Source organism: Rosa chinensis, chromosome 5 (genome assembly GCF_002994745.2).
Source record: "Rosa chinensis cultivar Old Blush chromosome 5, RchiOBHm-V2, whole genome shotgun sequence".
NCBI classification, from domain to species: Eukaryota; Viridiplantae; Streptophyta; class Magnoliopsida; order Rosales; family Rosaceae; genus Rosa; species Rosa chinensis.
In genome coordinates this window covers 12,559,625-12,572,874 of record NC_037092.1, presented here as the reverse complement: position 1 = coordinate 12,572,874, position 13,250 = coordinate 12,559,625, and the positions used below count along the sequence as shown (strand labels likewise).

The following is a 13,250-nucleotide window of genomic DNA, read 5'->3' as shown; positions in this document are numbered from 1 at the left end:
TATAATTAAGAACCAACGTAATTAAGGTTTGAAGGACAGCAGCACCAACCTCAAACTATGTAAAACCCAATATAGAAAGTCAAATTCATAAGGTACATAACAATAGAACTATCTCTAAAAAATAAGTACAATATCAACTATTAAATAAGAGAAGAGCATTGAAAAATTGGGGTCGAATTTAGGAATTTCAATTCTTCTCTTCCGTTTATGATAAGTTTTCTTCTTTAGAGGGCTTTTCAAATGGGTTTCGTCGGTCAAGTTGTGTTTGGTTTTACAGAAGGCTTTCGCCTAATTGATTGGCATAAGTGTATCCCTTACATGCGAAGTTTTAATCACTCGGGCAAAAATATATCCAGTTTTATTTTAATTATATGCATGGGGGCTGTGGCTTGTGAATAATTAATAGAGTGGAACTAAATTAGGAGTTTTCCAATCTCGCATTAGTAATAGCTTTTCGACTTGAATATACGGACGGCTGATAGTTTTGTTGTTCTGACCTCAGAAAGGTTAATGTTTTGGGGGTCCGTGCCTCTCGTCCCCTAAAAATACAGAAATAGAAAAGAACATTACATTTTGGACATTGATTCACAGCACATTCATGTATCTCGTCGTTGAAATTTTTCAAATTCTACATTTGGATCCTAAACATGGATTTCCACAACTCATCTCCAATGATGAAAACTCTTTACAACAAGTGAAAAGAAGTGGCTCTACAAGCCATATATGATCGTAGCCTCCATACATGAAATGCTCCTGTTTGCACACAGCTTATAATAACAATTATAATGAAATAATTAAAAGAATTTACATGCCTCCTTCGGTAGGGAGAAAAAAGTACGTAGCACTTCACTCACTTCATCACTAAATCTCTATATGAACAGAACATCGAGGCAAAGCTCACTACAAGTTTGGAAGTTGACAAGAATTTTGATGGAATTTACTATATCACCTACGAACCTATGAATAAATCATCTAAATCATTGATCAGACCCTAAAATATGAAGCTCGGCCTCTTTTTGACTAATCTAGGTGATTATATGGTGAATGAACATCACTACTGTAATACACTAGAGGATTACAAATGAACGCATTTAAAACTAAGACTTACAGTATTTAGATACCAATTTCCTATCTTTCCCTTCACCGTTTTGTGAACTTCTCTTTAAATTTCCTTCAGCTGGATAACAACTTGTAAACTTAACTTTGCTTGCTATCTTCTTGGAGGTTTGTGTGGATATTGTGGGGGTCTAGTAGATTGCCTAGATGGCTCAGAGCCTTCCGAGACAGTAGGCAGAGTGGACATTTGGTTGAGAGAAGTTCCATGTGTTGGGGGGTCTGGAGGATCAGGTGTGTCTGGAAAGAAACAACCAAGTGGAGTTTAGAGACTGAATAATGCAAATAAAATCTAGAGTGACCACATGATATTTAGGAACACTGAATGCAAGGAGCGCATACCGAATAAGGCCTTAACAGAAGGTCTCTTTGGCTTATTAGTCTTTTTCTTCAACTCAGCTGCATTAAAGTTTCCATGCATGGGTCAAAAAGGAAAGGAAGGAAACCTTAATTTGATGGAGATTCAAAAATAATCATGCTACTAATTCAGATACATTGATATTGTCAACCTTTGCGCTATAGTCTATGAATACTGGTTAATACTTACCAATGCCAGGCATATGATGCTCATTGACAATTTCATAATTCTTGTATGTATAACCAACAAAATTTGTATCCATGGACGAAAGCATCTGAAATAAATGAAAGTACATGATTCATCAGTGAACAGACTATACCAAAAAAGGCCACATGCAAACAAAAAAACAAACAAATTTTTTTTTTTGTTGTAATTTATTTAGTTACTTGCCTTTCTCCATGGACCGGATTTTGATGGAGTTTCTACCTGAGGCCCCAACTGCAACCATGGAAAAGAGAACATAAGCACAAATGCCATATGAAAGCATCAACAAACAAGGGGAGAAAACAAAGATAGCACATATGCTTGAACTAGATTGGAGAGAAAAGTTTTATACAAGCACAAAACAAAATAATGTTTTTATTCAACTATCCAGAATATCTAATCTTTCTTTAAAAAACCACAATGACAAAATTGAAAACCAGGGATAACAGTTTCTATTATCATCTTATTAACGACTTGCTAGGAATATGAGCAAGTATTCATTGTATTGTTTGAGTGGAATGCATGCAGTTTATCCGAAGCAGGAAAGGGGAGAAGATTTCAGCTCCTTTAATACATCTAAAATGCCCAGGACACTTTATAATAGATGTATATTCAAAACAGAAAGCAAATTTTTTCTTTATTCCAGATCGGCCCTTTCTAAACAGAGATGAGGGTTACCCAATTCAAGCAGCTATAGATAATAGTTCAGAAAGTTTAATATTTGCTACCTTCCAAGCATAATCAAAGTTATATAACTGAATAATGCCAGGTGTGATAACAAAAGGATGGAAAAGAGTATTACAGCAACCACATCGAAAAGATATAACTCCTCACCTCTTCAAACTTCTCAAAATTTTGAGTATCCAACTCGTTGTTAACCTCTGGTAGAAAGGCAGCTTCCATCTGATATAATCTATCCCATTGTAACCCTTTAAACCATGGGTGTGCCTAAATAAGAGGACAAGTATCAACTAATAAGTATCAACTAATATATAAAATTGTGGAGAGAGAGAGAGAGAGAGAGAGAGACGAACTTTTATTTCACAAGCTCCTTTCGTCCCAAGCCTTTGCTCAACATTGCAGAGGAGCTTGCAAATGAGATCTTTAGCCTCGGCAGAGAGTTTTGCTTCCTCTGGGAATTTCAGATGAGTTTTCCAGTTTACAATCTGCAGGGAAAAACTAATCGTTTATTTGATATCATCATAAAAACAATACATCAGCAGGAGATTCCTTGATTAACAATGATTAATATATTAAGTACTTAATAAGGATTTATGATGATTCAATTTCTAAAATTTGTGTGGCAAAACCCAATCAGAATTATGAATAGACATTAGAAATTGTAAGGCAGGAAGTCAACACTCTATGTACCTTTCTACATGTGGACATGGGTTCTTCGGAATAGAAAGGTGGAAAGCCCACAAGCATCTCGTACATGATTGCACCAAGAGACCACCTGACAGAAATATCTTGTAAGAAACATATCACTATCTCATGCAATTAGGTGATACATGTGCAGACAAGTTCAACTAACCAGTCGCATTCCATTCCATATCCTTTCTTCAGCAGTACTTCTGGAGCAATGTAGTCTGGAGTCCCAACCGTTGAATAAGCCTAAATGGCATATGACAGGTATATTTATATGTAAAGAAACAAAAGCATATCCTAATTAATGCACAGAAGGAATTTAGGAGAAAGTCCATTTGTATTATAAATACAAACAGCACTTAAATACTTTTTCCCTGAAGGTAACATATTATGATCTTGATGGCATGTATATGATATATCTATGGCTTTAAACACCAATAACCATTCTATGCTGGCATGTACTTGTTCCTCAAAGCTCAGCAGCAATATATAGAGTTCATCTGCCATAGTTATAGCAACAACCCGACCAAAGTTCTGATACATGTCCCATACCAAGCAAAGATTCCCAAAGTCGAAAACAACAAAAACATACCAACATTCGTCTGTTCTTTTGCCAGTGCAATAACTGTTCCTGCTGGGTTCTTTTTGGTGTAGGAGGGTTAGAATGCTGGTTAGAATGTTGGTTACTCTGCGAAGGGGATTTTAAATTCCTTCCGACTGCTGAGTCATTCTCACTAAGATCCGGAAAGCTATTAGTGCCTAAAGGCTTACACAACCCAAAATCTGAAAGCTTCATGTGGCCATAGCGGTCGAGCAGTAAATTATCAGGCTTAATATCCCTATCAAACAATACCAAAAAGAACAAAAAATCATGACCACATGACACTTGGAAGTAAAAATCTCAGAAGTAAATAACACACACAGGTACACAATAAACTAAAGCGAACAGATTGAAACCCTACTTATAATTTCTAATGACAGGACTGCATGGATACTTGGCCAAAGGTTTGCATCTTATAATCAAAGAATTGACAGGATTTATAGTAAGTTAATTACTTTCGTCACTTCCGTAACCAGTATTAAAACAATGAGATCATGCTAAATTTAGAATAAAAGTAATTGGGAAATCTATTGGGCATAACTAAAGACAGGTCTAAATACTTTGAAGGCAAAATATTTGAAATTGGTATTTCTTTTTGGATAATAGTAAAGGGCTCCTATAAAGTGCTGCCTACAGTAGTATTGTGGGGACAGCATAATTGTATTCCTAGTCCAATCAATGGTATTTGTGATCCAACTCAGCAATGAACAAAGAATTGAGGTAAAACCTGTGAATGTAGTTGTGCTTGTGAATAGACTCAATGGCAAGGACAGTCTCTCCTACATAAAACCTTGCTTCATCTTCAGTCAAGATATCTTTGCGCATTAGTAATGTCATCATGTCACCTCCCGGAAGATATTCCATTATAAGATACAAAAATTCATCATCTTGAAAGGAGCAATAGAGCTTGACAATGTAAGCACTATCAACCTCAGCAAGAAGATTTCTTTCCGCTTTAACATGCTCCACCTTCCAGAGAGAAATGGAAAAAGTATTAAGTATTAAGAATCATGAACAAGACGAAACTCACACTGCATTACTGATGCGCAGAGCAAAGAAACAAGTGCACTTAACACAATTACGATGAAAATCATAGTTCTTCAGTAAGATTTTACAGACATAAGACATAGTTCTTCATATGAGAGTATGAAATAGCATTTTGTGCTTATAAAAGGTACACTGGTCATGCAGTACCTGGCCTCTTCGGAGCATCTCCGATTTCTTGAGCTTTTTCATGGCATACACCTGGCCAGTAGACTTCTCCCTGCAAATTCTCACCTGCATTTTCACACACACACACACACACCATAAAGGCAATGCATTTGATATAAATAACAACTCCATTGACAACAACATAACGAAATTGCGAAACAAGGCAAGAAGATCACACCTCTCCAAATGCACCCCTTCCTATAATCGTCAAAAGCTGAAAGTCATCAACCCCCATTTTATGCCTCTGAAGATGCATATACTCCGTCTCCTTCTGCTCCAAATACTTCAGCACATTCATCTGATCCTCCTGCGAAACTTCGGCATCCGCCAGCCGCCTCTCCAGCATCCACCGCCTGCAATTAGGGCACACACAAAAAAAAAAAAAAAAAAATCAATCGCCAAACACAGCCTTATCCTTATCTCCAATCCAAATACAAAATCAACAGAGTTCACTTCACTCTACCTCTCCTTCCTATCCTGCAAGCACTTCATTTGCGCCTTGTAGTGATTCTCGATATACTGCTTCGCCGCCTCAACCTTCTGCTTGGTCGCATCCGACGGCGCCTCGTCGTCCAAAGAACCCGCCGGCCTTTCATCTCTAGCATTTTCCGTGCCCTTCTTCTTCGCTCTCGGCTGAAACTTCTGAAACCAACTCCGAGCAGAATCCATAGCCGGAACAACAAACCGAGAGAGCTTCTCAGTCAATTGCGGCTCTGCGATTTTCCGGTCCAATCCAAGTCAAATTTTTCAATCGGTGATATTATATTCAACGAAATCTCAACCGAAAAAAAAAATGGAGGATCAGAAACGATAAGGATTACAAGCGAAAGGAGATCGCATCGGAAGCTCACGTGGAAACTGTGGCGACTGTATCAAACCAGAGCAGGGGAAGCAGTTTCCTCTACTCCTTCCTTTTTTCTTTTTTTTTTACTTCACGGAGACTCAAGGAAAGAAGGAAAGGATAATAAATTTCATTTAATTTAATTTCGTTAAAATTGACAGGCTTGTTGAACTGACGTATTTGCCCTTCAGACTTGTCTAGTTTGGGGGAGGTGGTGGGGCGTAGTCTGGGGAAAGTGGTGCGTTTGACGGTGATTTTTAGGCGTGCCGTCGCGGGAAGGGGGTTTGTTTGGGTGACCGGTGCTGAGGGGAGGAGATGACCGGAAGTTGGGGGAGTTTAGGGACCGACACGTGGCGGCGAACGTGATTGCACGAAAAAAGGGGGAAGGTGCGGCCACGTCGGATGGGCGTAAAGGCGCGCAAACTTGGAAGTAACGTGTAACTGAATCGTGGCCGTGAATTTTGGGTAACCGGGGTTGTGGGATGCTTGCGTTTGAAAACGCGTGGGAAGCTTAACCATGGTTAGGGAAAAGGCGAAGTTTCAAAGGGTAGGTGAGAGAGGCGGTGTGACTTGGAGAAAAAGAGCAGGCAATAATATGAAAAAAGAAATGCACCAGCCGGGAATCGAACCCGGGTCTGTACCGTGGCAGGGTACTATTCTACCACTAGACCACTGGTGCCATGTTGTGACATGTTCCTCTCAGAATCATTATCTTTACCTTACAGTAAGCCTTTTATAGTTTTATTCCTTGAAACAAAAAGGATCCTGGGAATGTGGTGCAATAAGGAAAATGTGAATTTAAGCTCATTCTTATTATATTTAACATTCTGTACGTGTAATTATACTGAAGGAAATCAGACTTTAATTTTGGTCCAATCGAATATGCATGGTCTAAATCGGTGTTAACAAGTTCAAAATGTATTTCATAACATTGCCAATAAACATAATTAATCTCGCCATTAGTTTAAATTTCCTTTAAATTACTACGCAAAATAGTGGAGCGATCAAAGAAGTGAATAAGGAAAAATAAATTGAAGAATAGAGCGAAGAGTTCCAAACATCAGAGATTGGATGATTGCCTCTTGATTACTACATTACTAGTTTACAGTTTACTACCTTTTTTTTTTTTTTTTTTTTTTTTCTGAATAAAGGGCTGGTGCGGCTGCCCTCAAGCCTTGATTGATGAAACTGTCGAATATAAGGGGAGGATATTGAGCCTAAACCCCTGATTACAATAATAAGCATCTAGAGAACATCCTGAAATACTATCATAAGTCTCTACCAAATAATTGTATTCAACATTGCACCAACTAGCAAAGTGCGCTCTACTGGCGACTCTATTTGCTTTGAAATAGAGGTGACATAATGGAAAAATAACGGGTTACATATCGAGATTACAACGTAGCATAATTACCATACGCACAGCTTTCCCACTATGATGCCGCCAGAGGATAAATCCGACGACACTTAGTCTCACTCTGCCACTAGGAGATAGCGACCATTTGACAAAGCAATGAACTCGCCGCCTACCTAGAGCAGACAAGGCACTTTGAGTGCACACACAGGCAAAAGGCCCGACTAGCCCTACACAACATATGCAGGGACTTATTACTCACAAAACGCGCAATAAAACTAAAAAACATAAAATAATAAAAACTATAAAGAAAATAGTAACCTGGTTTAAGCCCAAGTAGTGGGCCCAAGCCCAAGCCCTAGAAGCAAGGAGAGCCCAGCCAACGTGCCAGGCCCAACCCAGCTCTGGTACATCCCTACCGACAAGCCGCATAACCTGTCGCAGCGTCACCTGCAAAGTCGCCACCTGCCGCCGTGTGTCAACCCGGTCACCACCAGCCTAGCCATCCTCCATCTCTAGATCGGATCTAGAAACAACGATAATGCCAACCCAGATCCGCCAAGCACCCTTCGACACCGCCCTCGCAGCAACCTAAAACACGACCCAATCGGTGACAAAACCCAGCGACGGCGTCCTCAGCAACCAACCACTCCGACCAGAACTGGATCTTCGCCCAACAGTGACCATGATCTCCTCCTCCACCTTTCTCAATTCGCGGCGACCCAGGTCGAACCCCTTGCAATTGAGGACACCACCACCTCCATCGACATAGGCGGAACAACATAGCCCGTCCGAAGACAGAGCCCCTAGGGCACGCCGCCGGACTGAGAAGGGGGACTTTTTATGGAAACCCTAGAGAGAGACAAGAGAAACGAACACCCTACGATTTATTTACTACCACATTATGTTGAAATATATTTTGATGATCTTCAGCAAAATTTTGTTTATTTCTATTTTTTATATCAAAACATTCAATATGCATTAATAAATACACTAAATCCCCGATCTGTTACAATGGACATGTTAAAATTGACTTGCTCCAAATGAAGCTAAAATTTGTTAGTACATATATACTGACTAATTATATGTACAATATTCATTGGCCATAGGGAACATAAAAAGATTGCCCATTTTTCAATCTCCCTAAAATTGATGTTGGAGTTAAGTTGGATGTTATCTAATTTCTCTTCTAATTTTAAATTCTATTGTCGATAAGCTGCACTCACTCTAATATCCTAATCTCGCACCAACAATGATCTAATTACAATATTATAAAATTTTAATTTACACCAATATCTTAAAAAATATAAATCAAATAATATTTTGTTAGGAATGATACAAAATCCCACCATATTGCTCATATCCGCAAGTGGCTTTTAAGATGTTGCAAGGTCAAGATATAGCGGGATTATGATCAATACTATTTGCAGCTCCATCAATCAACATGTGAGAACGATGAGACTAGAAGATCGTGATTTAGTTAGGTGACTGAAAAACGTGCGGGTAAAAACTAAAATACATTCTACTTCTTTGTTACAAGCACTGAGCGTGGCAACAAGTGCAAGTAATGACTCTGCAGGAATCCGACATGCACGTGTACATCCTAACAAACAAATTATCATTTTTAGAGAGAGAAAATATTTCAAACAGTACCCGAACTTAGGCCGACTCTTAACTTCAGTACCCGACTATGCAAAACTATCACTTTAGTACCTGAAGTTTGAAGCACGACCCAATAATGGTACACGCCGACATGGATGACGTTAACTAACAATCCATGTGCTATATTTAGAGGGGTATTTTAGTCATTTCGTTACCCAAACTTTCTCTTCTGCAGATCCCTCATTCTCCTCCTCGTCTCCTTCTTCTGGGTTCTGCAGATCCCTCCTTCTACTCACTTACTCACCTATCCTCCAATTTCTTCACCTCCGATTAATTTGAAACAATTTGGATTGAAGAGGCTTAGCTCTACTTGAACTTGAACAGTGAACCACGGTGGTTCAGTAACTCCAAAATTCCAATTTCTGCTAACCACGGTGAGTTCTAACCAAACATCGCCGGAAAACATGAAAATTCACCGCAAAACCAAACATCTTCTCCTCTTTGATTATCTCTCCCAAGTTGACAGATGGACAAGAAGGTACAATAGGCTTCTTCACCTTGCCAAGACGGAGCTATCGCCACCGATCTCGCTTGTAGCAGTGACTGGTGTCGAAAAATATGCAGGAAAACCAGAGAAGCTTTCGGGCTTCGTCCTGCCATCGTCGCTGCTAGTTCGAAGAAGGGAGGACTGGGCTTTGCTTATTGCAGCCTCGAGGAAGCTAATGGCGCCGGTGATCGGAGAGTGAAGAAATCGTCGATTCCCCATCGGAACGAAAACGGGTCGATGTCAGAGTCGGTTTGGGTTTGCAATTTGATGCATCTCGAGCTAATCCAATACCTATTAACCAATTCAACATTCAATCTTCCTCTCCCTGCTTCCTTCAATATGATCACACAAACAAGAAGCAATTATGGGGGAGAGGATATCTCACCTGTTGCACAGGGAAGGGGGGAGAGAGAGAGAGAGAACAATGAGGGAGAGAAATCAAGTTGGTATGAATAAAAAAAAAAATATATGGGTTAACACATCGAATGACCAAAATACCCCTCATGGTTTGCCACGTGGCTTGAGACTTAACACCGTTATTGACGGTGGGTACCATTCTTGGGTCGGGCTTCAAACTTGGGGTACCAAAATGATAGTTTTACATAGTCGGGTACTAAAGTTAAGAGTCGGCCTAAGTTCGGGTACTGTTTGAAATATTTTCTCTTTTAGAGAACACATCTTCTCGTGTAAAAAATAAAATAATGTACTAAGGTACCCTTTAAATATTTAAAAATTTTCAAAACGGTTAGAAATTAGGGTTCATAATGTAAAATTAAAATTATATGTATACAAAGAAATAAATAATTCACACATTGGTTAACGTACTGTCCACTATTCTCATATTTCAACCAACTACTAACATCTATCGGCTATCTATCATGTCAAGTTTATAATAACAACATGTTTTTTTACATAGTAATATCATTTTTTTATTACATTAACAAGTGAAAATTACAGTAACTAGTATTTCGTGAGTCAAACTCATCACGATCTCTTATTTACGAGTGTGAGACTTATATTACAAAATGATACTGACATCAGCTAATAGATTTTGTTTTTGTAGGAACTTGTAAAAAAAATTGTAAACTTTTTTTATATGTTCTCTGAAGTTTCATGTTCAATGCAAACAACAAAAACTCCACCTCCATTGTCACCACACTCATACCAGCTTTCGAACCTCTCCAACATGCGGAGAAGCCAAAGACCTTAACCACGTACAGCGCTCAGAGAAAGCTGGTTGTAAAATGACATATGACTTACATGCCCCCGACTTTATGTAGTAAACTAATTACTTGAGGAAACGAGCCTCTTACATCACTTGCCGTTGATTGCAAATTTGCAAGCAATGATTTCATCACATGCTAGAACAAAATTGATTGACCATCTTGCAAGAAATATACAAAAAAATGATACTGAATCCACATGCTTGATAAAGTGTCTCAGCACTGTCCCAAAAATGAGGAGAAAATCGAAATGATTTTTACCCAAATATGTAGTTACAAGTCTCTTCCACGTACCTCATGGTATTAAATCATGAGCCATTTTTGTGCGGGAAACATTCACCAGTGCTCATGGTTTTCATTCAATGTGTTCTAAACAAACCGTAATTAACAAAATGGGAGAGGCAGCTAGCTAGCTGATATCTTCGATTAAACATTACAACATAAAGAGAATAATAGTCCATACCTCGATCTAGCATTTGATTGGCTCTGGGTCAATAGTATGATTAGTTCTGGAGACCTTAGCCTAAGGCAGTAGGTAGCTAGCTAAGAACTTTCTAAACCCACCACCTTCTGTTGCTTAAAGTTGGGACAACACCCATTTATCCATATAATTCCCTGGACCTAATCTCCTTATCCTACCGGAACCATTTGTAACTTTGGGTCCTAATCAGAATCATTGCCTTTAGCTAGGGTTTGCCATATCCATTAATAATATATTATCTGCATGGAACACAGCAAATTAGAGAAGTATTATAAATTCTTTAGTCTGGAACACCGTTATCCCTATAATATTTACTTTTGATTGATTCTAATAATATAGACAGTTTAAGTTCTTGATCGCACTTATCGATTATCTTGTAAAGTATGTGTTTGAACCCAAAAGCATGAATGTGGGGGAGCATTCAATCTAACCATCATGATTTCATTAGTGTTTCATGATTTCATTAGTGCTCCATCATTATTTGTTTAAAGCCAACCATTTTGGCTCGGCAGCCTATATATAGAGGCTACGACGAAATAACAAGACACACACAATTCATCAATTAATCTCTACGATTATCCAAGCCTCTCCAGAGCAACCCCTCTCTTTCTCTTACCGGTGACCACACTCCAGTCCTAGAAACCTCAGGAGTCGACTGTCAGTGCCACCAAACCCTCTGTCAACGTGCTTCGGTCCTAGTCTCTTCGGGAGCCGACTGTACGTAGTACCGCGATCAATTAATCTCTACGATTATCCAAGCCTCTCCAGAGCAACCTCTCTCTTTCTCTTACCGGTGACCACACTCCAGTCCCAGAATCCTCAGGAGCCGACTGTTAGTGCCACCAAACCCTCTGTCAACGTGCTTCGGTTCTAGTCTCCTCGAGAGCCGACTGTAGTATCGCGACCACAACGATTACGGAACCAACCAAGCAAGGGTAACGCCCTCGCAAACCAGCCAAGCTAAAGTCATGCTTTAGCAGGTTCTCCTCACTTCCCAGTGATTTTCGCTCTGCTCAATCTACGACGTCGAGTATCGATTGTGTGATTTTGAAGAAACTTAGCAAAAGTCCTCACCACGAGGCACAAAGAATCCCGCGATGAGGTTGGTGCTCTCCTCGTCCACAATCGCTCGAAAGAAGTCAGGTCAAGGGAATGTTTGGCTCCAGTTTTGTTGCAGCTGGTCAACAATCTCTTTTCTGCGCGGGCGTGCCAGCACTGTTCTGGTGCGGTCGTCGGGGGTGTCATTTGACCTGACTTCTTTCGAGCGATTGTGGACGAGGAGAGCACCAACCTCGTCGCAAGATTCTTTGTGCCTCGTGGTGAGGACTTTTGCTAAGCTTCTTCAAAATCACACAATCAATACTCAACGTCGTAGATCGAGCAGAGCGAAAATCACTGGGAAGTTGGGAGAACTTATTAAAGCGTGACTTTGGCTTGGCTGGTTTGCGAGGGCGTTACCCTTGTTTGGCTGGTTCCGTTACCGTCGTGGTCGCGGTACTACAGTCGGCTCTCGAGGAGACTAGGACCGATGCACTTTGACAGAGGGTTTGGTGGCACTGACAGTCTGCTCCTGAGGATTCTAGGACTGGAGTGTGGTCACCGGTAAGAGAAAGAGAGGGGTTGCTCTGGAGAGGCTTGGATAATCGTAGAGATTAATTGATGAATTGTGTGTGTCTTGTTACTTCGTCGTAGCCTCTATATATAGGCTGCCGGGCCAAAGTGGTTGGCCTTAAACAAATCATGATGGAGCACTAATAGAATTATGGAGCACTAATGGAATCATGATGGTTAGATTGAATGCTTCCCCACGTTCATGCTTTTAGGTTTAAACATTCATGAGGGGCAATAAAGTTGGCAAAGAAAGCGTCAGTTCATGACAAAGGCAATTCAGATTGTGGCATTCAAGTTTTATGGCCTATTTAGAGGCCTATATGGAATCAATCAAGAAATTTCAGTCCAGCCAATAAAAGTGGCTTTGGAGCAACAACATTATAAGAACAGCGCTGATTCAAGACCTCTTCAGTCAAGATGAAGACCTTTGACTTCGAGGTTTGGGGGGCAATGTTTGAACCCAAAAACATGAACGTGGGGAAGCATTCATTCTAACCATCATGATTCCATTAGTGCTCCATCATGATTTGTTTAAGGCCAACCACTTTGGCCCGGCAGCCTATATATAGAGGCTATGACGAAGTAACAAGACACACACAATGCATCAATTAATCTCTATGATTATCCAAGCATCTCCAGAGCAACCCCTCTATTTCTCTTACCGGTGACTACACTCCAGTCCCATAATCCTCAGGAGCCGACTGTCAGTGCCACCAAACCCTCTATCAACGTGCT

At 40.0% G+C, this 13,250-nt stretch overlaps 1 protein-coding gene and 1 non-coding gene across 3 annotated transcripts; both read right to left on the bottom strand.

Annotated features, from left to right (window-relative positions):
• Positions 1–617: 617 nt before the first annotated feature.
• On the bottom strand, positions 618–5,825 carry LOC112165057 (serine/threonine-protein kinase tricornered). Of its 2 annotated transcripts, none has more exons than XM_024301450.2 (14): positions 5,708–5,825; positions 5,320–5,569; positions 5,035–5,209; positions 4,839–4,922; positions 4,372–4,613; positions 3,636–3,882; positions 3,210–3,289; positions 3,047–3,131; positions 2,710–2,841; positions 2,510–2,623; positions 1,862–1,909; positions 1,661–1,745; positions 1,456–1,512; positions 618–1,353 (listed from the first exon to the last, which is right to left on the bottom strand). In XM_024301450.2, the coding sequence occupies exons 2-14, from the start codon at positions 5,523–5,525 to the stop codon at positions 1,211–1,213; spliced, it is 1,698 nt and encodes a 565-aa protein (XP_024157218.1). In that variant the 5' UTR covers positions 5,526–5,569; positions 5,708–5,825; the 3' UTR covers positions 618–1,210. The 2 variants fall into 2 exon arrangements, with proteins under 2 accessions (XP_024157218.1, XP_024157219.1); XM_024301451.2 differs by having other exon boundaries at positions 5,678–5,820.
• Positions 5,826–6,305: 480 nt separating this feature from the next.
• On the bottom strand, positions 6,306–6,376 carry TRNAG-GCC. The gene has a single exon. It is a non-coding gene; the product is annotated as a tRNA-Gly (tRNA).
• Positions 6,377–13,250: the final 6,874 nt, after the last annotated feature.